The sequence below is a fragment of the Rissa tridactyla genome, chromosome 4, assembly GCF_028500815.1.
Source record: "Rissa tridactyla isolate bRisTri1 chromosome 4, bRisTri1.patW.cur.20221130, whole genome shotgun sequence".
In the NCBI taxonomy this organism is placed as follows: domain Eukaryota; kingdom Metazoa; phylum Chordata; class Aves; order Charadriiformes; family Laridae; genus Rissa; species Rissa tridactyla.
In genome coordinates this window covers 36,076,667-36,103,656 of record NC_071469.1, presented here as the reverse complement: position 1 = coordinate 36,103,656, position 26,990 = coordinate 36,076,667, and the positions used below count along the sequence as shown (strand labels likewise).

General features: G+C 39.3%; 1 protein-coding gene across 3 annotated transcripts in view; it reads right to left on the bottom strand.

The window, feature by feature from the left end:
* Positions 1-799: 799 nt before the first annotated feature.
* The window catches only part of STXBP6 (syntaxin binding protein 6), a 124,992-nt gene continuing 98,801 nt past the window's right edge, over positions 800-26,990 (bottom strand). For all 3 annotated transcript variants that reach the window (XM_054200101.1, XM_054200103.1, XM_054200102.1), the window contains 2 exons: positions 8,299-8,456; positions 800-2,878 (listed from right to left, as the gene is read on the bottom strand). In XM_054200101.1, coding sequence (XP_054056076.1) covers positions 2,855-2,878; positions 8,299-8,456 — 182 coding nt within the window. In that variant the 3' untranslated portion in view covers positions 800-2,854. The remainder of the gene's footprint in view (positions 2,879-8,298; positions 8,457-26,990) is intronic.

Genomic DNA, 26,990 nt, shown 5'->3' with positions numbered 1-26,990 from the left:
AAGATAAACTATTGATGTTGTTACAATTTACAAATACATTCGTTCATATGAAACATTAACCTGAATTATAGTATATGTTATGTACATGACTATCTAATAATACTAGGTTGTATACACTACAAGCTAAGTTCCAGAAGGAAATTGCAACGCTCTAAGATTTACCTTTGGATAGACATTTATACACCTCTGATTTTTATTTTTTATTTCTAAAAACTACTAAATCTTGTAGTTTGTTAACAAACAGCAAGAACAAAGTAAACACAGACAATCCGCTTTTCCTTCATCCAATAACACTAGGTTACTTAGAATTCCCATACTAAATGGCTTTTGATGGCTGGATAGAAGTCCTGAGTTATGATACGTAACACAATACACTTAACCGGAGGATATAAAAACCAAAAAATCTGGAAAACTGTCAGTGGGACTAAAGTAATGTTTTAGAACAGTTCAACTCACGAAAGGTCTGGAACTTAGCCGTGCAACTGTGACCTTGTCCTGTTCAGCTGACATTCACGTAAACACCTGAAAACCTATGCCTTTTTATCTGAATTTACACAACTAATTCTTTTCAGGTTTATCTGATCTGGGTTTTAGACATTTCTTCTAAATTATTGACAAGCTTAGGAGACCAGCTAGATGGCAGCAGTTCAAAACCTATTCCTTCTTTCTCTCAAAAGAAAGACTTGCGAGGTTAGCAGCAGAATATACTTAAAAAAGTAAGAGTGAAAAAGATGACGACAGAAGATAGCTACATGGTCAAAAGTGTACTCCCTGACAGATTTCTAATGCAGCTATTTAAAAAAAAAAATAGCCTAACATTTTATCTTTAGCAGAAATTTAATTTCTAATGAGGGACTGTTTTCCTGGTTAATTCGCGGAAATACCCATAATCATTACAATAGCACTCAGAAAGCTACTGACATGTCCAGGGCAAGCATTAATGGTACCAGAGCTCAACAGAGTGTTCAGAACCCACGTTGTTAATAAGTCTGTTCTGTTTTATAACAGATGTACCCAAACTCCTTTTCAGTTGACGGTGCTGGATGTAGCAACTGTTAGAGCTGATGCTAAGTAGATCTACGTGATCGTATGGTACTACACGGGTGAAAAACTTACCCCTTCTCTCAATTCCCAGCATGAAATTAAATAAAAAGCTTCATACAAAACAGTTTAAATTACAGGGAAAAAAAAATAGATGTAAAGTTTGAATGCAACTAGTTAACTAGACAGTGTCCTCAGTTCAAATGCAAATGTCTTCCTAAAGCCAAGCAACGTTTTACAAAATGGGTATTTCCAAGAGACTTGCAGTTACTGCAGCTTGCAGTAACTAAAATATTCTCAATTACTACAGAAGCTTTTATGTCGCTTACAAGCACTGCTCTGAGGATTTTAGTCTGCTTAAAGTGTCATTAATAATGCAAAAATCTTATTCTACATTGTAAATTAAAACTACAGTACATTCATATAATGCCAGCTTCCTGGCTTCTGGCTTTCAGGTAAGATGAGGGCAAAAAAAAAAAAAAAGGAGAGCGGGCATCTTCAGAAGATGAAGGCTGAAATTTCAACTAGGATTTCTGTTTCTAGCTTACCAGTTAAAAAAAAAAAAGAAAACAAAACAAAAACCAAAAATAAAGAAAGAAGTGCACCATTTTTTTCTTTTCTTTTGTTCTTCGTTCTAGAAGTGTATTAGAACATCATAAAAATGTTAAGAAAACAGCTGTGAAGGAAAAGAGTAACCTACTTATTTTTGTAAGAGAATACAGTGCACATATTGCATATAGTGAATACAGAATGAAGTAGGGAGTCACCCTTCCAGTGATAATATATATTGAAAATTGAGACCCAAACTAGAAGTTATGACTCTACTGTACCAAGACATGCTTTTTGAAAGCCTCTATTTTAAAAATCAGACAACTAGCGAACACAAAAGTCATTCTAATCAGACAAATTTCTGAAGTGTTTCCAAAAAGTCTTACTATAGAAGTTATGAAAAACAGAAGACTTGGAAAATAGTGCATTCTCATATTCTCAGGCCTTTGCATTCTCATTTACATAGGCCTTTAGCCACAGAATCACAGGTAAAAAGAAAATGAAATGTTATTTTATACCAGATTGCTAAGGTCTAGATTGTGTTTGAGGCACAGCTATGTGTGTACAGATGTAAAAATTACGTTTTTCTTCAATTTTGAAACCTCAAGCATACATTCTGTAGGTTTCATTATACTATTCAAATAATCAATCCAGAAGGGAAAACAGGAATATTCAAAATGCAGCACTGGTAACAGATTCCCCTATGGAATTCAGATGTGCACTTCTGAATGCTGGTGACGGCACATACAAAACTTCCTACACTGGACAGAAGAAACAAGTTTTTCTGTTTCCCAGGACAAAGCAGTCTATTCTCCGCTACAGTTACAACCCCAGGTGTTTAATTCCAACATTCACACTCTGCTGATGCTACATAAAATGAAGAAAAGTATACCCCTTTGCATTTTATTTCCACACATACGTCCGCAACCAGTTAAATAATTTGCTGTACAACTGGGGAATAATACTACTATTTTAATCCTGATCAGCTTGTCATTTGGTCCAGTTCCCCTGTTTGCTTTCACTCCTGTAACAACTGAAATACAGGTAGAAAGTACTGCAGGACTGTGTAGCAATATTACAAAAGAGGAACAAAAGTAAGTCAAAAAGGTAGAAATGCAACACTTTTTCCTGCACAGAAACTGAAAGAATGCATCTCCACTGAACTGGAAGAAAAAAAGCACACAGAAGTCTGGATCTCCTGTAAAAGTTGCTGAATGTAGCCTTTTCAGTTTCTCTTGGGAGGATTTCAACTTTGGGCAGTATCTCAGCATTTGTGCTTCATGGCAAGCTGAAAAAGAAAGAAAAAATTAATTAAAGAGATATCACATGTAATGATAGCTGTATCAAGCTAATGTGGCTAGTCTGGATCAGAAAAGTTTGTAAATTCTCCAAAAATGCCTGAAATCCATAACTTCCTTGCACGTAGCTATGCAGTTGTTCCCTTGGCTATGCTGAGGAGGCAGGATTTATCTGCTTTCGTAGCTGTGTTTCCCAATGTTCCATTATTTTGCTATCCGCGAGGAGGGCTAGAGCAAGACGCTAGAAACAAAGACAAGCTTAAAAGAACAGTCATGTAGACCTAATGACTTGCATTGTTAAATACAATCAGAAATTCTAGATAAGTAATTTAAAACACCTGTTCAGCACCTCTGCTGCTACATAATGATGAAAAATTAAGGACTGATTGCCGTTCTACCTCCGTGATTACAGACTACTTCCATTTCAAATAATTCAAAAATGGACTTAAAACTGGAAATGAGAGGGAGAAGAAAGAGCTGAAGTGAGTTTATACACTCTATAAAATGTGTAGACAAACCAAGCAGAGAACTTGGTTTTAGGCTCTGTATAATAAAAAATTGGTTATCTCTAGATAAGAGCATGCCGACAAAGCTGAGATGAGTGAACCCTCTAGGAAGTTACCTAGAAAAGATAACTGACAGGGGCAGGTAAAGTTTTCTCCTTTGCTACCAGTGAAATGCTGATCAATAAATGACTCAAATTTAATTGATGTAAGCCTTTGATACTTAAGGACCTGGTCATTAATATGCCATTTAAAAAAAAATTATTATTTGTAGAGATATACTGGAAACGCATTTCAGCATGAAAGAACTCCAACCAACACTTTCCTTTCTCCCCTCAAACAATAATTTTTTTTTTCAGAAAAATGTGTCTTTAGCAGGCAAGTCTGACAACAAGTTTTTGTTATACAGAATCCATAAGTTTGAGCTCTTGTGCAGTCACCAATGAAGGGAAGGAATTTTTCTGGAGTCAAACAAAGATGGTGAAGAAGGTGTGATACGGAGGATTTGATAGATACCCTGAACCAAGTTCCAGCTTTTACACAACTAAAACCAGACTCTGATAGCCAAAACAGAAGCACTCTATGAGTGCTATTGTGTCTGGTGCAAACTAAGTGGGGTTTTTTGCTGGGTTTTTTTTTGGCTTTTTACAGGTGACTAAGATATTTTTTAAAGATGCTAGAAAGAGCATTCCTATGCCATGCATCTTCCACTGCCTCCATTACACGTTTTCTATCTTAAAATAACCTGACACGTAGCTGAAGGAGAATCATAGAATCGTTCAGGTCAGAAAAGATCTTTAAGATCTAGTCCAACCGTTAACCTAACACTGCCAAGTCCACCACTAAACCATGTCCCTAAGCAGCACGTCTACACGTCTTTTAAATACCTCCAGGAATGGTGACTCAACCACTTACCCTGAGCAGCCTGTTCCAGTGCTTGACAACCCTTTCAATGAAGGAATTTTTCCTAAAATCCAATCTAAACCTCCCATGATGCAACTTGAGGCCACTTCCTTGTGTCCTATCAGCTGTTATCTGGGAGAAGAGACCGATCCCCACCTTGGTCTACAACCTCCTTTCAGGTAGTTGTAGAGAGTGATAAGGTCTCCCCTCAGCCTCCTTTTCTCCAGGCTAAACAATCCCAGCTCCCTCAGCTGCTCCTCTTAAGACTTGTTCTCTAGACCCTTCACCAGCTTTGTTGCCCTTCTTTGGATATGCTCCAGCACCTCAATGTCTTTCTTGTAGTGAGGGGCCCAAAACTGAATACAGTATTTGAAGTGTGGCCTCACCAGTGCCACGTACAGGGGGACAATCACTTCCCTAGTTTTGCTAGCCACACTTTCTGACACAAGCCAGGATGCTGTTAGCCTTCTTGGCCACCTGGGCACACTGCCGGCTCATATTCAAGCAACTGTCAACCAACACCCCTCACGACTTCCTTGTAGTCCTCCTGATTGTCTGCGCCTTCTTCCAAAGTTCAAACTCTCTTTTATTTCACGAGTTCCAGCCAAAGCTCTCCATTCAGCCAGGTGGGTTTTCTTCCATGTCAGCGCATCTTTTGGCATATGGGGATGACCTGCTTCTGCACCTTTAAGATTTCTTTCTTGAAGAATGGCCAGCCCTCTTGGAGTCCTTTACTCTTCAGGAATGCCTCCCAAGGGACTGCCAGCCAGTCCCCTGAACAGCCCAAAGTCTACCCTCTGGAAGTCCAAGGTAGCAGTTCTACTAACCCCCCTCCTTACTTCTCCAAAAATTGAAAACTGTCATTTCATGATCACTATGCCCAAAATGGCCTCCAATCTTCCCATCACCCACAAGTCCTTCTCTATTTGCAAACAACAGGTCTAGCAGGTGCCTTCCCTAGTTGGCTCAGTCACCAGCTGTGTCAGGAAGTTATCTTCCCCTCACTCCAGGAACCTCCTAGACTGTTTCCTCTCTGCTGTACTGTAATTCCAGCAGACATCTGCTAAGTTGAAGTCTCCCAAGAGAACAAGGGCTAGCAACTGTGAGACTTCTCCTGGCTGCTCACAGAATATTTAATCTACCTCTTCATCCTGGTTGGGTGGTCTGTAACAGACTCCCACCACGATATCTGCCTTGTTGGCCTTCCCCCTGATTCTTACCCATAAACACTCAGCCCTGTTGTCACCATCGTCAAACTCTGGACAGTCAAAACACTCCCAAACATACAGGACTACTCCACCGCCTCTCCTTCCTCGTCTATCCTTTCGGAAGATTTTATAGCCATCCAATACAGCACTGCAGTTGTGTGAGTCATCCCACCCTGTTTCCGTGATGGCAACTATATCATAGTTCTGCAGCTGCCTAACAGCTTCCAGCTGCTCCTGTTTGTTGCCCAAGTAATGTCCAGACAAACAAATTAAGCTGTAAGAGAAATCTGTATCCAGTCATGATACCGTAGTGGCAAAATTAATTATGGGCTGACAATAATTCAAAGTACTTTTACTGTTTTACTGAAGGCAACTCTAAAGCAACCAAAATGGGAACCAAATGGCAAAGCAACCACAATGGGATTAAAAAAAACCAACCAAAATGCTTTGCTGCACGAAGTGTTCACAAACACTTATAAGTTAAAATTGGTGCCTTTCTCTTCACTGTCGCTGTTTTGCCAGAAAGTTACAATTTTGCCATTTAAGAAACACTCAGCTGGACTTCACTTTCCTGGTTTCACTGGAGTCATATATTTTCTTTTCTGTGCCAACAACATGTAAGATCTGACTAGCAGCTGCTCCTCAAAGACTTAACCAGAGGAACATTAACAATAAATAATACTGTACTTATTCCTAAATGCTCCACCAAAACACACTCTTGCAAACCAAAGCACACCACCATAAAGCAACAGCCTCTCTAACCTAAAACATTCCTGAGTGGCTGCCATATGCATTTTTGTGAGATAACAGTAGAGGAACTGCAGGACTACAGCACCTCTACGATAGAATTCAAGAGTTGGGGCAACAATACAGAAAAAATTGCACAAAAAAAAAAAGTCGTAAACCCCATTTTACTAAGTTATCCTTATGATCATTAAGATGACAAGTATTCATTTAGGGTCCTCTAAGAACTAAACTATATTTTGTTTTCTTCAAACAAGAGATGTTATTTTATTGTTAAAAAGACAAAACCCAAGCGTTTATTACAAATCCTTAACTATCATCCACTGCAAGACTGTCAGGCTCCTGTTTCAGGCACCTGGTAACTGGGATAGCTTCAACAGCACGAGGCCTCACACTCATCTGGGGAAGACTGGTGATCTGTAGAACTGGACTGGCAGGAAGATTTCATAAATCTCAGCCCAGCACACAGTCCAAATGGAGATGATCTTTCTCTATTCCGCATCACTTAGACATTTCCTGCAGAAATTGTTCTCGCTTACTGCTACAGGGATATGTAAACTCAAATGACTACGTACAAAATCCTGATTGAGAATTTTTCCATAGTTTTTTATTTGATTAAAAAAATAAAATACTTGTGGATGTTTTTAGCTTCTCCACCATTCCTGCCATGTTTGCTTCCAATATTTGTTTTGAATTATTACATCAGGATTTTTTAAACTTTTACTTCTAAATATGGTACAGCACAAGCTATCAAAGATGGTATTTTTATTACAATACCAGATCCTCTAATCCTGAGATTTTTAAAAATAAGATTTTCCTAATAGAACACGTTGAAAAAATTTATTTCTGTTCGCAGCAAGTCTTCATCTGTGGAACTGCTGTTCTGCACACGTGGAAGATGAAAGGGCAACACAGACTAATGAAACCTATTCAAATCTTAATCAAGATTCATAGCGACCCAACTATCAGAGGCATTTTTCATTTTTGAACTCCTTACCAAGCAGCACTCTACGCTTTATTCTAAAGCGGCAAACCTTTTGCTACCTATCCTAGAAGCAGTGGTAGCTGCTCTTTAAGGTTGGTTTTCTTGGTTCACATAGTTATCACCACTGGGGGAGGGTGGTGCTGGAAAGGTGGCGGTGTTAGATGGAAGAGCAGGCTTGTACCATACTCAGGCCACTAAGATGAACCATGCTAATCTAAATGGACCACAAAGTAGAGGATTATCCCAGGATTCTATGAAAATAAGTTGTTTTGTGACATTTCAAAGACTACATAAGACAGAAGCTTGTATAGAACTGCAAGATACCAATCCAGGATTTCTAGTGTTAATGCAGTAGGAAGACATTTTTTGGTATAAGCATGATAAAGCCTAGACCGTGCCAAGCAGCACAACTATCAAACCTGCATGCTAAAATGGTTGCTCACCTTCAGAAAACTTTTACTTTTTTCTTTTAAAGCATTCTGTCTGCCGTGGATGTGTTACATAGCCACCAAATCAAATGCTGTGGATGCCTAGAATTTCTTTCACAGAGATGGAAGCTCAGCACTATTATGCACAAGCAGAAGCAACAGGCATAGCACTGTCAATACCTTCCACCTAGAACAGGGAATGTCCACACATTTCTGAGATGGAACAATTCCTCAAAATCCTCATAAATAACATTTCCAGACATAAAGAGATAGGTTTTTAGAAACAGACAGTCACAGAACTATGACTGCTTATCAAAGGGGATTAACAACAATTTCACTATGCTACCGCACAAAGTATGAGGAATAGTACCAAACAGCAGGGGGAAGATGGATTTGAAGTATGCTTCAGGAAGGTGAAAATACGTAATATGAGTTCGGGTGGAAATGCAGCAAACCTCAGATATATACACAGAAACAGTTATAAACCAGAAATCTCACAAGTGAGGAACGGTATCAAGAAAAACAGCAAGCTGTTTGTAAACAGTGACTGACCGCAATTCTTTCAAAAACTTCCTCCTCTCAAAAGAAATGAATGTGTGACTTCAACCTACTAAGAGCCTTATCCCACCAAAGTCTTACCTTGTGGGCAGTTTCTGCAAACTGCTGAGCGCTGTTCTTCAGCTCCTCTGTCTTTTCTTCTGCTCGACCTAGCCTTTCACCACGCTCATTCAAAGCTTGACTTGCCTTCTGTACTGCGCTTGTCACACTGTCTGCTGCTGAATGGAGTATGCTGTTCCCTGCAATATCAAAAGAAAATATTAGAACACCCAAACATATGCATGCTTCTGATGTGTTATCTGCTAGTTTACCACCTAGTTGCATTTTGGATAGTGGAATAAATTATTGTTTTTTTCACTCAAACCAGATTATTAGCAAATTAAAACAGGTACCATATGGAAACATAATACTTGGGGAACATAAGAAAGCTATTCTACTAAATCAATGAAACCATTCGCAAGTGCGCACAGCTTCTTCACAACACTCTCATGTTAATACAGATTAACTTTCTTTGGAATTTACACTATTTCCCTAGATAATAAATGATTGACACCACAGGACACGTGTATGAATTCACCATATTTTTTCATATTTTAGTATTATAATAATATTTCATTTACAAGTGCACCCCAAACGCTATTACTACAGTTATTTTATGCTGCGCTTTGACCCTTTTTATGCTACCTTTGACCCTTCTCCACATGCAGCATCATCCACGTTACATGTGATAACATACTTTATTTAAACCTTAGTATTTGGAGTCCCAGCAAGGCTTAATATCTTCTAAGCCTTTAGCTTTATGATCCAGATCAACTTATCAGTGTCTCTGTTTCTTCTCTGGCACACAATGTCGTACTTTCTTCAAGTTTTCAACAGAACCAAATTTCTCCTCTACGTTTATCCCTTTTAAATGCTCGCTTTTTTCAGTGCTCCTTCCTACACTGCTTCTCACAAGAAGGGATTATCCTTTTTCTGGAATGAACTGCTGATGAACGTTTATAATAAGAACAGTACAAACTGAAAACTCCAGAGAAAGTTACATGTTATCAGTATAAACTGGTATGTATTAAAATACACGAAGGACCAAAAAAATATTATCTTGTCCTATCCTTGAACCTTTTCAGCAAAAAGACTAGTAAAAATTCAGCTTTTTTGCAATACAGTAGTCCCTCGGTGTCTTCCACAAACTTTAAAACTTAATCTACCTTACAGGGAATTCGTTATCTAGGAATTTGTTGTCTAGATATATAAAAAGGCACTGCGAGAGCCAAGACACATAGAGTATTAACCACTAGGCATGCCATTGTTGACCGTTTTCTAAACTGCCCCAAATATTGTAATAGCACAGAGTCTTTTTTTCACAGCATTAAAACCAAACATTTTTAAATGAATTATGCTGGTAAAGGTACAAAACACAAGAAGCTGAACCGAGCACTACAGCAAATCTGCTGTTAGAGCAAAGTCTGCTGTTCTTATGGACATAAAAAGTCAAGAGAAAATAAACACAAAACTACTGCTTTTTATCATTAATCTGAAAAGTGTGTCTACTTCAAAAATATTGCCAGGTTAAAAAATAAATCCCAAACATTAATTCAAAGAGTTATTTTGCTATTAGTTTCAGTAAGAAAAAGAAGAACAAAAGACCCGTTCAGACTCATTTTACAGATAATACTCCTTTCCTTAGAAACGGCAAACAAACAATGAAGAGTGAAACTGAAGGCTGCCCCAAGTATCCTGTGGAAAAACAGTACAAGCTGCACATGCGGGAACTCTTGAGATAAAAAAATGCCTTCAAACTTTATTAAACTAAAACACAACTAGTACCAAACTGTGGAGGTGGGGGAGGGACCCAAGAACCTACACACAATGACTCACATATGATGAGTCAACATGAGAAATACTAAGCAAAGAGCACCCTGGCCTCCTGTATACCAATATTGTTACATTTTTCTCATCAGTAATTAAAAATAATGGATGTATAGGGTATGGAACAGCTACAGGTTTGGGTTTTTTTTCCTATTGTTGCATGGAACAAAAGAGGCTGCATTTAGAGAAGGAAAATATTGAAGAGATGAATATCTGAGAATACTGTGAGTTGGAATTTGCAGAGACAGAAACGAAACTTTATCTTCTCAAGTGGTCTCTCTCCAGTCACTGGGAGTCTGATAATAAAATTGAATAGCCTTAAATATTGTACATGTTCTTACTTCAAGATTTTTCAGTCAATTGTTATTTTGTTCATAATTTGCTTGTTTAAAGCCAGTTCTTAGGAGATTATTTTGGCTTCTGTTCAGGTAGCTTTTCCAATAAACACATGTACTGGGCAACACCACACTGGAAATAGTTTCCTTTTTTTGGTGGTGTGATCTAAAGGCTTTAACCTTTAGATCAGTACAAATCAGTGTCAGTTTTCTAGTATAAGAGTTCTGAAAGGTCTCAACACTGGATTAACCCTGTTGTTGCTTTACACAGCAGCTTCTGCTGAATTCAAGGGCAGCAGGATACATGGAAAGTTTTATAAAACTAAGCATCTTCTCAAGTCTTAAAGTGTACTGGGAATTTTCTATATCCCTGAAAATATCAGGATTTGTGGCCAAAGATTGATATCTATTTCTCCACATTGTTTTCATCAGAGAAGAACAAACTTGAAAGTTTGGTACAATGACAGTAATTGCTTTTCTCTATAACCGATACAATATTGTGTTCTCTCCAGATAAGATCTGATGTATTTTTCTATGGCCAGTGACTTGTAGAAGTTACTATTCTGAGACTGTTTTGGAATAACTACTTTTAGGTAATCTTTTCCAATGGAATGTCAGTAAAACAATAACAAAATCCACTCTAATCTACAAGCAACACAGAAACTCATGTGGCAGTAGTCTATTGAATTTCATCAGTGTATTTCTAGAGCATGTGTAGGTGGTGGCTGATATGACTGACTATACCTCGTCCTTATATTAGTATCACTGCAAGAATAGCAACACTTGTACTGGATGTATTGGAGAATCATTCCTATGAACAAATCACCTACAACCTACAAAATTTTTAAGCCATTCTTCAGGAGATAACTACCGTGATTCAAGATCTCCAGAGAAGTTTGTTCCACGACTGAACAACAAAACTGCCTGAATTATACATACTTAATTGTAAACTTATGCCAGCCAGCTGCATTGAACCACTGAAGAAAAAAATGTGACATCTCTTTCCTAGAAAAAAAAGTCTGTTTTCCATCTTTGCTTACACAACTCCTATTAGTCACTTCCCCTCATAGACAGCCCACCCCATGAAGAGTCTAAAAGATTTCAGGACTTCTCATCACAAGCTCCTCAGTGGAAGACTTTCGACTGCTTTTCACATACATCTGCTCAGGAATGAGATTTTATAACACTTCAAGATGAGATAAACATGACCAAAATATGGGTATAGGTCAGCTGATGTTGCTTTTAGTAGGAAAGAACTCGCATTGTTCCCATGATGTTCAACTCCAAGGGCCTGCAATCTCAAATTCTGCATGGCTACAGTCTTCACTGTAAGCAGAAAGGGTCGTGTGCTTGCGCTCCTGCTTTTTCTAAGGTATATGGAGATTCTCCCGTTTTTGGAGCACGTGTATCTTTCTATAGCTCTGTAGAACAGATCCCAGTGGCTGAGACTACAGACTTTTCTTTTTCAAATAAGCATGAAAGGAAAAATAGGGAAGTTTTCATATCTTGGCATTTTATTAAACAACTTTTTTGAAGTCTCTATTAAGGGCAAGCACACACCTTTTTGCTACCTAAGAGTATTTGCAGAGTCACTGAGTAAGTGGAGCAAACACTGCCAGGTAACATGGAGAACATATGTATTTATACTGAGTTTAATATAAAATATTAGGTTAATATTAATTTCTAGTATCAACCAAACATGTACATTTAGGCCAACTTCAGTCTGAAACTAAACAAATGAAGTTTAATTCAGTGGGATTCTTCGGTTTAATTTTTTTTTATATAAAAGTACAGCAACATACTGCTAATTTTTTTTCAGTTACTCAAACAAGTGGCTTAATAAGGTTGCTTCTAATATAGCTTTTCTTCTATAATACTTTTTGTCTTATTATCTGAAGTTGTCTACCCAGAGGAAAGAAACATGGAGATTTCCAAATCAATCAATAGCTACACAGCTTGCTAATCCAATTTGCTAAGCAAATTATACATTTTATTTTGAATTTTCTGTGGTGAAATATAAACTATTGGAATTAAACTCCCCTCTCCCCTTAAAAAATTCAATTAGTGACCTGTATAATAATATATAACGTTATTGTTGCCCAAAGGTGCAGAAATTGCAGAAGGGCAGCTGCACTTGGGTGAGTGCTTTAGACCAGTGATCCTAGCCATGTTACTTGCTTATGGACATAAGAATTAAAGAAATAACACTTCTCAGAAAGCACCACAGCTCCACTCAGACTCATTTTTAAATTTTTAGTTCTCATGCTCACAAGCTATACCAGAGGGTCTTGCAGTGCATGAAATCAGGTGACATTGCTTTAGGCCTTTTATCATGTACAAGAGAAAAGGACATCTGTAACCCACCACACCCAGCACCTGAAAGATATAGAGATACTATCATCAACCAGCATGGGAACTGGTCTATTTGTTGAAGAAACTAATTGGTCTCTAGAGATACAATTATTTAGTTTGCATGATTTGTTTCATCATACGTTCATAAAAGGTTCATCACATTCTCTCTTAGCCATATCAAATGTATTTTGATTCAATGCAGAGATTATATCTGTACATTAGTGGTAAGACTCTACAGTGACTGATTTGTAAATGCAAGCAGTTTTTAATTGTATATGCATTAATGCAGCATTTAGCAACTACCTTATTTTGAGAAGGCAATAAATGCAATTAGCTATGATAATTAAGAAGTTCCGCCTATCATATGACAAGTTATTTTTTATTTAAAGAAAACAGGTATTTATGGTTCCCACTGAACTGCATAAAACTGGACGTATGTCACTGAATAAAGCTTAAAAGCATAATGACAATCAGTTAAAGTTCATTAACAAGACCACCTCCATCACAATTTAATTATTCTATATGTCTACACATGCTATTTACACTCAGATATACTGGTGCCACTAAAAGGTCAACAGAAGTTTGGAAACATTGATTGCAAATACAGAGAGTGGCTTTTTTTCTCCTTCACAATTTTGTGTTTTGTTAACTACCTGTGCACTCATCACTTAAGAACCAAAAGCACTGAACAATTAAAATATCAATATAAAACTAAAGGACTTCAGGGAGAACAGAAAAGTGCTTATCAATTAAGAATGAACATATCCTTGCGAAAGAAGGAAGCATCATAGAGATGCTTTTTGTAGAGCAGGAAAGTGGTCCGAAGAAGGAAAGCGGTTATAGTATAGCATTATTTCTCTTCCCAAGTTACACCTCCGCTGTTTTGTTTAACTCCTCTATTTCAACATATCCTAATCAGAACCACACAAATTAAAGAAAATCAAGTAACATGAAAAACAGCAGACCACTAGCTGACAAAAACCTGAAAGCAGCACATGAACAGAATGACTTCTGCAGAGCACAGGGAATAAAATTTAATCAAGTGGAAAAGATGAGGTCTTTAAAAAAAAAAAAATTACCTTAATTACCTTAAGGGTTCAACAGTTCAGTATTTTTATTGCTAATAAGCAAGGTGTATTCAAATTTCTCAGTGTGGCTTACAAAATCTTAGAGAGAGCTGTATTACGAAAAAACAAACGCTTTTTCTGGTTCTGCAAGGGAGTATAAAAACTGTTTCCACGGACAGCTGAGTAGGATAACCTTTCTTGCCACAGCTGGAAGAAAATGGAGGTATTATCTCTGATGCTAGTGTCCTTTTAGCTTAAATAGTGACATTAAACAAGATAAGGGCATTAGACTACAAAAAAAAAGTTTAATTGATGAGATCTCTTGATAATGAGAATACCTCCTGAGCTACTGAGATTCTCTTCTGTTTTATTCAGTACTCCATAGCAACGGTGTCAAGTAAATTATTCATACTTTTGAACAATTAAAGTAATATAAATGCTTTTATACACACAGATTATTTGTGTTGACTGAAAAGATAAATGTCCTTTCAGATACTAAAAGAAAGCTACATTGTGTAGATGATATGTGAAATAATATGTTATTTAAAGCTTTACAAGTATCACTCTGTTGGGACACCTAAGACCAGATTCAAAATTGGAGAAGAAGAATCAAAAAAGATTTTTTCCTCAGAAAATCTGACAAAGAACAAGAAAAGGAAGAAAAACCCTGCACATAAGAAGTGTTTCTTAAGAGTCCATGCACTGGACATGAAGAAACTGATCTTATCAAATTACTGATTCAAATTTCAAACAGTAAAATTAGAAAAATTCATTTGACATATCTTTGCTTCAACTTATTGTAGGAATTGGTCTCTTATCTTTACTTTGCTCAACATGTTGTTAATCCTTGGGGGGTGCTGAGGAGGGTACGGCAGATTATGCTGTTACTTTTACTACATTTTAAGCAAATATCTTCTTACAGTTAAATCCTGACAAATTAAAATCAGTATTAAATATTAATGATAAATATTTATAGTCAAGATTATTAACGTAGTATATGAAATACAGGCCAAGCCCACAGAAATTTGCACCTTTGAGAAAAACTTTGTATCTAAAGATCCCAGCCGGAAAAGACTTTGGATGTAATAAACTTCAAAAACCTTGCGGGAAGAAAGCCTAATTTGCTCTCCAAAAAGGGTATTTTTCTTGGGGATTATAAACCAAATAAAGTCTAAAAATCTTACTGAGCAGTGACATTTGCCCATTAATTTGTAATTGTTGTAAAGGGGCTTACTCTGGCAAAGTTCTGGAATTCTACAGGATCTCAAGCAATGCCACTATTACAGCCAACCTGTCAAGGAGTAGAATGCGCAATTAGCACAAAGACCAGCAGCTATGCACCATGGCAAGCTGCTTCTTGAGACTAAGATGCCAAATGGTTCCACTGGGGCCATGAGTGGAGAGCTGTGAAAGCTGTGAATACTGAAAAGGCTAGCAAGCTTTGATGCTTTTGATTAGCTGACTGGTAAAATTCGCTGGAAATGGGTTAACTTCCACGTGCATTTTTATTGACATTGATGTCATCCTGTAAAGAAGAAAGTATGGTTTTTTTGGCTGAACCCTTTCAGCCATTTCTGCCAGCAGGCAAAATCCCATATCTCCTAAATTTCTTCATGACCACAAGCTGAAGTATCCATCAAATTCTATTCAAAATCAGTATATTTTTCTGTAAGGAATATTCAGAAAGAGGAAACAGATTTTATATAGGATAATAAGAGAGTGACTACTATAAAGAGTTGTATTTAACGTGAAAATAATCTATTTTGAATGAAAGCCTGTGGTGGGTTGACCCTGGTCAGCAGGTAAGCTCCCACCCAGCTGCTTGCTTGCTCCCACCCAGTGGGATGGAGGAAGAGAATCAGAAGGTCAAAAGCGAGAAAACTCAAAGGTTGAGATAAAAACAGTTTAGTAAGTGAAGAGGGGGTGGGGGTAGAAAAAGCAACAAAAACCAGATGATGCAAAACAAATCGCTCACCACCAGCTGCCCAATGCCCAGCCAGTCCCTGAGCAATGGTTACCTTGGGAAAAGGTAGCTTCCCCCAGCTCTTACTGCTGAGCATGGGGGTCACATGGTATGGTGTACCTCCTTGGTCAATCTGGGTCAGCTTCCCCAGTTGTGTCCCCTTCCAGTCTACTTGCTGGGGGCAGGCAGAATGAGAAGCAGAGAAGGCCTTGACACTGTGTAAGCACTGCTCACCTAAAACACTGGTGCGTTATCAACACAATTTTGGTCACAAATCTAAAATACAGCACTATACTGGCTGAAGAAAATGAGCTCCATCCCAGCCAAAACCAACAAAGCCTTATTCACCTTTTCCCTGTCAAGGTAATCCAAAAGGTTTACACAACTCCAGATGCACTTTTTTTGTTGTTTTGTTTCAAATTCAATTCGCCGAAGCACTGACATTTATTTAGGCTTGGTTGGAAAATCAGGTAGCAACATGCCCTGAAGATAAAACACAAGATTTTTTGAAACAAAGGTACTGCTTACAGTGACTGTGTCAATACTATTGATTGAGCTTCTGATTAAGTAGTGTTAATTATTATTGAGAAACATAATGCACTAACCCGCTACAATGGAGGCATAGAACACGGTGTATTTGTCAATAGATTCATACTTCTAAACCAGGTAAGTGACTTTGAAAATTCTGTGTTTGCTACAAAACTCAATCTGTGTATTTACAAAAAAGACTATTTAAGTAGCATATTCAAAATCATCAACCTCTGTTAGCACACAGGCTGAAATAAAGTTGTAGCTAATTGAGTAAGAATGATGAAGACTGAGTGGGAACCGGTCAATGTCAGGATGGACTCAGCAAGAGTAATGGTTTGAACACATCAAATGAAAAATGCAGTGTCTGGCCCGAGACTGACTGGCTGTGCTACAACAGCTGTCCGCAGGGAGAACGTGGTCTGGTAACCTAGGAGCTATACATTTAAGGGCAACCTTTTTGCAACAACCCAGTCACCCAGGACTGGTATGACTACGTTTATGTCTGCACGCTTTCTCTGCTTATAGTGCACATTTCTCCCATCTGTTTCGATCAGCTACTGTCAATAATAAAACACAGTTGGAATCTAGCTTGTATCTGATTAGTCACTCTTTTAGAAAGCGCTTTGTAAAAGCCACCTCCTCGTCCACCCTCCAAACTGTACTTAACCACTGAAAACAACACTTCAGAAAAAAGAAAGTGACCACAGGAAGCTCAAGCTCAAGTTCTTCACCTGGCATTTGTTCAGATGGCAATTCAACTGCCTAGAAAGGGAGTTTTTTCAAAGGAAAAGGGGAAAGAGGAAGTTACAAATTTCTCTAGCCTAAAAGTTTCCCCTGGGCTGTCAAGGCTCAGGTGACTCCCACATATTAGCCCAATTCTGCAATCAAACCAGTAAGTTTTGTTAGGAGAAAGAATTATGCCATGAAAAAAAAATAAATTAACAGTTGTTCATTATTGCAACACAGCACTGAAGACATGAAGGCAAATCTCTTCCTCCACCAAAATTATCAAGGAAACTGTTCACAACAAGGAACAGCTGTGTCCAGAATGACCCACCAGAAACACTACAACAATAATAGAGGACTAAATGAACTCTAGGCTTCTAACTCAGGAAGCTGAGGTATTTCAAAATTAAAATATTTAGACTGATGGGGTTCCAACTGACGGTGGCACTTCACAATTCCATAAGCTGTGCCTTCTTACTGAGAATACTTGGTTTATTAAAGTCATAATAACCAGAGAGTTACGGTTCCTGAACTACCATTAGCCCAAGGCCTTCCATTACTACTGTAACGTAACAGCTGATCATAAAGGTTAACAGGACAAACATGTTCTTCCCCTCCTTTTTCATCCCTCTCACCTCCCTGCCATGTGACTGTTACACTTCCTTTCATGTGTATTGGCCCCAGCCGCCTTGTTTAGGAGCTCTTCGAATAAAAAAAGAAAGTGTTGCTAAAAAGAACCAAACAGAGAAAGGTTTCTGAACTCTCTTAAATAGCCACGTGAAAGCCTTATTAAACAGCTTGAGTTTTTAAGTAGAAGATTACAGAAATAGTATTTCTGTGATTGTAATCCTATTAGATAATTCCCTCTCACAACTTAATGAATTCCCGTATCACATGAATGGAATGTTCTCCAGATAATTTCAATATTTAAATTATCAGCCAGAAGGGATGACTAAGTGATCTGAAAGACAGAACATTCATAGAAAGTAGTATCTTTACTGGATTTATTAATTTAATTATAAATTTGAAATACTTGAAGCTGTAGATTTAAATCTGAAAATCAGTTTCTCAATTTATCTTTCAAGGATAATGTCCTTCCCAACTTGAATTTGAGCCTTAAAATCTATAATTCTCCTAGCTCAGCCTGAACAGGAGGATTTCCAGGGGCGAGAGTGTCTTTGCTCACAAACTGGTGGGGCTCATTGACAGACCTTTAAACTAGGTTTGAAGAGGGAGAGGGGCAGTGTCAGGCTTCCCCGTGACAAGCTGTGGGATGACAGGCAACAGTTAGAGGGATGGAGTGCCAGTGAGGGCCCACAGACTGTTGTTTTGAGATGTGCTGTCTGCAATGCAGCACACTTGAAGTCTTATGGAGACGAGCCAGAGGCCCCTGAGGTAATAGGGGCCAAGAGGGATACACCAGTGAAATACTCCAAAGGAATTTAAGGATGTTCATAAGAAGGTGACACAGCAGACACCCCAGCTGAAGTGCCTCTACACCAATGCACGCATCGTGGGCAACAAACAGGAGGAGCTGCAAACCAACATGCTGCTAGAAAGCTATGACCTAGCTGCCATTACTGAAACTTGGGGGGAACGAATCCCATGACTGGAGTGTGGCTATCGATGGCTACAGGCTCTTCAAAAGAGACAGGGGAGGAAGAAGGGATGGAGGCATTGCCCTCTACATCAAGAGTAGGGTAGAGTGTGAAGAGCTGTCTCTGAAGAATAGCCGTGAGCAGGTTGAAAGCCTATGGGTAAGAACAAGAGACCAAGGCAACAAAGGTTGGCGTCTTGTGGTTGGCGTCTACTACAGGCTGCCCAATCAAGGGGAGCCTATTGACAAAGCCTTCTTGCTCCAGCTACAGGAGGCATCAGGATCACAGGCTCTCATCCTGCCGGGGGACTTCAACCACCCCAACATCTGCTGGAAAAGCCACATAGCGAACTGTAGGCAATCCAGCAGACTCCCGGAGTGCATGAAAGACAACTTCTTAAGCCAGGTAACAGACAGCCCCACCAGAGGGGATATGATACTGAACCTTTTGGTCACCAATGTGAGCTAATTGGTGATGTCAAGATTGGAGGCAGCCTGGACTGCAGTGATCAAGCACTGGTTTACAGTCCTGAGGTATATGGGTCAGGGGAAGAGTAAAGACCCTGGATTTTAGGAAAGCAAATTTCCAGCTCTTTGAGGAGTTAAGTCAATAGGACCCCCTGGGAAACTGCCCTCAGGGACAAGGGATCAGAACAGAGCTGGCAGATCTTGATCCCCAGGTGTAAGAAATCAGGAAAGTAGGGCAAGAAACCAGCATGGCTGACTCAAGACCTACAGGTCAAACAAAAGGGCAAGAAGGAAATGCACGGGCAGTGTAAGCAGGGACAGGTATCCTGGCAAGAGTACAGGGACACTGCCCGGTTGTGTAGGGATGGGATCAGAAAGGCCAAGGCACACCTGGAGCTGAACGTGACAAGGGATGGGAAGAACAATAAGGGCTTCCACAGGTATGTCAGTAATGCAGGTTTCAGAATAAGAAATGATCTCAAATTAAGACTGATTACACTACTTTCCCCTGTTTTGATTTGGAGTAGCAATTTCTTCTGACACAAACGCATCTTTTAATACCCATTAATGCCAACAGTGGCCAAGAACAGCTGTGAATAGAAAAATGCAGGCAAATATTGCATGTTATTCTGAAGCAGAGAGACTTTTAGATTAAAAATACATCTCATGTGGCATTTTGTCCAAAGCACACAAGACAAAGAAAAAAAGAAAAAACAAACAGTGGATTATAAGCACTTTTTAAACCTCTATAAACCTCCTAAAATACGATCCTATACTTTTCAGTCTTCCTGATTTGCAGCATCTGAAATGAAGCCTATACTGTTAATTCTAGTAATTTAGAATATTTTATGGTGTAACAACATGTTCTAACATAAAGTTAGTTTGTCACTTCATTGCTTTTCAACCTGTTATTTACATCCGCATACAATTTCTTTATATATATACACACATATATATACACAAACATATATATCTGTAATCTTGTACTTTTAAGGCCAAAAAAAGCCAAGTTTAACATATCTCAATTTTCACATTAGGAAACAGCATATTTTATTCCTGCTACTAGTTAAGTAATATTTGCATCCTGGGAGTTAAATAGATGCTTCCAAGTTATTTCTAACAATAACAAAAAATACCTTGTGAATCATACATTATACTTTTGAAAAGCTCCTGCTGATTATAAAGAACGTAGGAAGCAAAATGATAATCCTAGCTGTTCAGCTGCAAAACCTTCATCAGCAAACAACAAAACAAGATAAGCTTTATTGACAACTGTGATCAGTTTCTTCCTCTGCTCTCATTAGTCATGTCATCTCTCTAGATTTGCAAGGTAAATTTTAAGTTCCACCAAAAAAAAATATAAATTAAAAAAACCTGAGTCTAGCGCGTAACATCCCACTTTTTGGTTTTGCCTGGAAAGAAAGCTAGAAAAGAAAGCTAAGTACTCTTTCTGAATTAACTGACTGAAGAATGTGTCTATATTTCAGATTCCTGCAATGACTATAGCCTACATAACCATTCCAGATCTGGACTGCTAGCTATCCAGGGTCTTGCAAGTAATATCATCACAGCTGCACAAAGCTCAGAAGAGGCCACTGGTTCCTCCTAAGTACCTGAGTAAATGCTCTGATTTCAAGACTGCTATAACTAGGCTTCTGATAGTACTCTATTTACTAGTAAGAGTTATGCTCAACTTGTCTGCGTGAGCTTTTTTATCATAGCTTTGTGGAAATGTTCCAAATCAGGCACTGATGAAGAAGTTTCTCCACTTTTGCACCAATATCAAGCATGAACCATGCAGAACTACAGTATTCAGGTGGTCAACAGGTAAATAACTTACAGCTGAAGTTCACAGTGAATGAAGAGGAGCCTGCTGTGGTTTCTGAAGAGGGGTATGGGATATCTTCAAGATACTACTGACCTTAATTCAGCAAGAGTGGAAGGATATGCTACTAAAATTCTGTCCAGGTCAAAACAGCAATGACTTTTCTAACTGCAAGTTTAAGTCAACACTTGAGAGAACTTTACCTTCCGTACTTTCCTGTCCAAATCCATAACTGTCTTTAAAGGAAGGAGAGGAGAAGGAAACAGAGGAAAGAATATTGCTTATACAGGTGTGCAAACTAGGTAGGTTTGGTAGCGGAAGGTAGGTACTGGTAAGCAGAAGCAGCAACCAGCCAAGGTACTAATTTTATATTTTTGTCAAATGTAAATAAAAGCAAAGAATAAAATAAAAGAAACCATTTAATGCTCTATCTTGTTAGTGGTCTGGCAGTGGAGAGAGAGAATGGAAAATATTACATAGATCCATCAACTATGTATTATTTTAATGAAGAAAAGATTGTAACAAAATTTAGAGATGACACAAATGTCTTTACAGAATTTGTTCATAGCCTGATCGCAGCACAGGATCTATCACGATTAGCCAGTGTAACTGGTCTTTCAGCAGCTTACACCAGCTTCTAACCTTCAATAATGGAAAAGTTAAGTGATTTTAGGGACTGTAATTTCAGATGTGATTTCACCCCTGGGCATCAAAACAGTGGCGTCCATACCACATCTCATCTCCTCTCAAGATGTCCCACAGCTGCACAGATGTAATGAAATGCATTAAAGTCTATAGTGAGTGAAGAGGATATAGATCCAATCTGTTTTGCATTTTATGAGTGAGTTCAAATACTGTGGAAAAAAAAAAAAAGACAGAAAAACCAATAAATTATGTCCTTAGAAAATTACTATCATGCTACAGCGGGCATTCTGAAACAATCCTGTTGTAAGAGAAATAATTCTGAGCAGCAAAACCCCAACACTTGACATGATCAAGACTATATATATTGTTCTATTTCTTAATGTTTTATATTAAACAATGATGCTAATCCATGAAAAGGAATCATAAAAATATCAAGTCATTGCAATTAAATTTTATGGGTTATTTTTCAAATGGCTTGAGTAGCCTGGAAGACCTTTTCCTATTTATCTGCTACCTAGACTGATGGTCTACAACTCTGTATTTTGATTTACCTCTTCCAGGTAAACAGTTTAGAAACCTGGGTTAGGAGGAACTTTTCATATACACATTCATTTGGAAACCAGATGATAGATGCTAGACACTCAGAAACTAGCTTTTTTCTTCTAAGCCAAAGAAGAACAGGGACTTAATATTCTATTAAAATGTGGACACTGGATATATATAATTAAGTGAGGATGGAATGACTGTTAAAATCAGGGGGTGGCAAACAATTAGACAGATTTAGAATGGGCTGTTTTACCCAACAGCATTGCCAGCAGACTTTTTTTGAAACAGTTACATACACAGAATTGAAATAGAGGAGAGAGACGAAAACATGGAGGAAACATTGTTCAGCAATAAAATACTTAATAGTATTTCTTTGTCGTAGGTTTAGTTTTGCCGGACACAAAATTAACTATGTATTAACACATAAAGAACAATTTTAGTTGTCCTATTCCTTTGTTACTCTAACCAGCCTCCTGAAACTGGAGGTTCTCCTCCAGGTGACCTGGAAAAGATTATGTTTTCTTACCATGTGTAACAAAGGGATCACCTCCCAACATCCCACCTGCTGAATAACCTTTTTTTTTTTTATCCTCCTTTCCCTCAATACTCCGAAAATCTTGAGATAGAGAGTTTAACTGGTGTCATTTGCCTCATCTTCACATACATTTAGCATGGACTTTTCCTACATTTAAATACTGTTTTCCACTTCATTTTTTGGAAGCCTTGAACCTGGGAAGGTCAGCCATATTCAAAGGTAGTTTGAACTGCAAGAACATAAGCCAGCGGGAAAACAATGTGGTTGGTTTTTTTTTTTTTCAACTGTAGTGGTGTATTCAGAGTTCTGTGTTTTCAAATTCCAGGTTTACAAGAAGGCAAAATGTAAGCCATAGTCACTCACAAACAAACAACCCCCTCCCCTCAAAACACAAACAAAAGAAAAACAAGAAAAAAACCCCCACAGCCAACGCACTATAGATATTAGAAATTAAAACACAGCTATCAAACTAACATTCCATATGAATATTCAGAAAGAGAAACCAAACATTTACTAACATTAAATTTTCTAACAAGACTATCCAAACAAGGTCTTGTATGCATTCTTATGTCAATATGGGAACTGCAAAAGAGGAAGGAGATGTAAAGTCCTTCAGAAGAGAGATGACTTATACTATCAAAGTGGCAAGAGAGCCATTGATGTGAAACCACAAGGTGGGGATATATCATAGAATGGTTTGGGTTGGAAGGGACCTTAAAGATCATCTTGTTCCAAACCCCCTGCCATGGGCAGGGACATGTTCCACTAGACCATGTTGCTCTAAGCCCATCCAGCCTGATGTTGAACACCTCCAGGGATAGGGCGTCCACAACTTCCCTGTTCCAGTGCCTCACCACCCTCACAGTAAAGAATTTCTTCCTAATAGCTATTCTAAATCTACCCTCTTTCAGTTTAAAACTGTTTCCTCTTGTCCTATCACTACACTCTCTGATAAAGAGTCCCTCCCCATCTCTCCCATAGACCCCCTTTAAGTACTGGAAGGCTGCTATAAGGTCTCCATGGAGATTTCTCTTCTCCAGGCCGAGCAATCCCAACTCTCTCAGCCTGTCCTCATAGGGGAGGTTCTCCAGCCCTCCGATCATCTTTGTGGCCCTCCGATCATCTTTGTGGCCCTCCTCTGGACCTTCTCCAACAGACACATTACTCCAGGTGGGGTCTCACCAGAGTGGAGTAGAGGGGCAGAATCACCTCCCTCGATCTACTGGCCACGCTTCTTTTGATGCACCCCAGGATGCAGTTGGCTTTCTGGGCTGTGAGCGCACATTGCCGTCTCACGTTGAGCTTCTCATCCACCAACACCCCCAAGTCCTTCTCCTCAGGGCTGCTCTCAATCCTTGCACTTGGCCTGGCTGAACTTCATAAGGTTCGCACGGGCCCACCTCTCAAGCCTCTCCAGGTCCCTCTGGATAGCATCCCTTCCCTCCAGCATGTCGACCTCGCCACACAGCTTGGTGTCACTGGCAAACTTGCTGACGGTGCACTCAATCCCACTGTTCATATCATGGACAAAGATATTAACCAGCACCAGTCCCAGTACTGACCCTTGAGGAATGCCACTTGTCACTGGTTTCCACTTGGACATAGAGCCATTGACTGCAACTGTTTGAGTGCAGCCATCCAACCAGTTCCTTATCCACCAAATGGTCCATCCATCAAATTCTTGTCTCTCCAATTTAGAAATCAGGATGTCGTGCAGGACAGCGTCAAACGCTTCGCATAAGTCCAGATAAATGACGTCTACTGTTCCGCCCTTACCTACCAACATTGTAACCCTGTCATGGAAGGCTACCAAATTTGTCTGGCATGACTTGCCCTTGGTGAAGCCATGGTAGCTGTCACCATCATCTCCTCATTTTCCATGTGCTTTAGCAGAGATTCCAGGAGGATCTGCTCCGTGATCCTGCTGTCGCAGAAGTGAGCCTGACTGACCTGTAGTTCCCTGGGTCTTCCTTTTTTCCCCTTTTTGAAAATGGGGGTTATGTTTCCCCTTTTCCAGTCAGTGGGAACTTCACCAGACTGCCTCGACTTCTCAAATATGACAGACAGTGGCTTAGCAACTTCATCTGCCAGTTCCCTCAGGACCCGCGGATGGATTTCATCAGGTCCCAAGGACTTGTGTGTCTTCAGGTACACACCTCTCATACTTGATCTTCTCCTATAGTGCGTGCTTCTTTGTTCTCACAGCCCCCATTTTTGCCTTCTGTGACTTGGGCGGTGTGGTTAGAACCCTTGCTGGTGAAGACCAAGGTGAAACAGTCATTCAGTACCTCAGCCTCCTCCATATTTTGGGTGACCAGGTCTCCTGTTTCCTTCCAGAAAGGGCCCACATTTTCCCTTATCTTCCTTTTACCTCTGACATACTTATAGAAGTTTTTCTTGTTGCCCTTGATAGCCCTGGACAGGTTTAATTCTATCTGAGCTTTAGCTTGCCTAATCTGGTTCCTGGCTGCTCGGACAGTTTTCTGTATTCCTCCCAGGCTACCTGTCCTTGCTTCCACCCTCTGTAGGCCTCCTTTCTGCTTTTGAGCGTCTCCAGGAGCTCCCTGTTCATCCATGCAGGCCTCCTGGCTTTTTTGCCTGACTTGTTCTTTCTTGGGATACACCGCTCCCAAGCTTGGAGGAAGTGGTCCTTGAATACTAACCAGCTTCCTTGAGCCCCTCTCCCCTCCAGTGCTATATCCCATGGAACCCTACCAAGCAGATCCCTGAAGAGGCCAAAGTCTGCTCTCCTGAAGTCCAGGGTAGTGAGCTTGCTGCACACTCTCCCCGCTGCCCTAAGGATCTTGAACTCTACCATTTCATGATCACTGCAGCCAAAGCTACCCTTGAGCTTGACATTCCCCATAAGCTCCTTCTTGTAGGTAAGGACAAGGTCCAGCATAGCTCTTCTCTTCCTTGGCTCCTCTACCACTTGGAGAAGGAAGCTGTCATCGACAGATTCCCAGAACTATCTGGATTGCTTGTGCCCTGCTGTGTTGTCCCTCCAACAGATATCAGGGTGTTTGAAGTCCCCTATGAAGACCAGGGCCTGTGAACACGATGCCACTCCTATCTGTCTATAGAAAGCCTCACCCGCTCCATCGTCCTGGTCAGGTGGCCCGTAGCAGATAGACCCACACTGTAGTGTCACCTGTCCCTGCATTCCCTTTAATCTTCACCCATAAACTCTCTGTTGGCTCTTCATCCATCCCCAGGTGGAGCTCCATGCATTCCATATGTATACTGAACTGTTCCTATCTGTGTAAAGTACAGAAGACTGAAAATGTAAACGCTAATGAATTCCTGCTAGTTATGAAGGACTACGCTGTACTAAATTTAGAATGACTTTTGAATGGAAGCAATGCTGGACAATATAACTTACACTTCATATTTATGTAATTCAGATGTATAGAAATGTCATTGTCTTTTGACTTTGAAAGGGATTGTTTATGAAAAATATGATATATAGGTTTTTTTCCCCGATGATCAAGAAGTGATTCTGGAAACAGATCAAGTCCTATCCTTTCTGACTGAAACTGGAAAGAATCAAAATTCAAAATGATAACAAGAAGATACTCTGAAAAAAATATATATTCTTTAAGCAGAAGATGGTTCTGAGCAACCCATTTCAAATGAGCTAGTGGCTGTGTGATTTTCAAACAAGATGAAGTCAAACGGTTGTAGCACTGTCATTTTATGAAAACCTGTTATTTAATGCTTCATTTGAATTTTCTTGCCTCAAGCAACCTAAGAATTTATACAAAAGTCATTCTCAAGGACTTAAGATCACAAGTATTAAGAAACGGATTTGGATTCACACAAAACTGTGTCCCACAGAGGTATTTTCAGTAGTTTATTTGCAGTTATTACTATCGATGCACCACTTGCATTCACTTTCCAGACTGGGAAAAAATGGCTGCATTCAATGAAGTAACTGACCTAAAGAAGAAACATAGAAAAACTGATTTGCCAGAAAAGAGAAGGGGTATTTTCGTTTTTGAAACAGCTGAGCATTCAGGTGGTGCAGTTTTCCTTTTTAAAGATTTAATTTGGCCATCATCCAAGGTTGCTTTTTTCTTTTTGAGAAGAATAAGAGAAGCAATTCTGCTTTTCATTTCTAATAGTTCTGAAGTCATCATGAACGTGGGCAATCTTTCTTGAACCGGGGAGCCCAGAACTGGACACAGTACTCCAGATGCAGCCTCACCAGGGCAGAGTACAGGGGAAGGATGACATCCCTCAGCCTGCTGGCCATGCTCTTTTTAATGCACCCCAGAATACCATTGGTCATCTTGGCCACAAGGGTACATTGCTGCC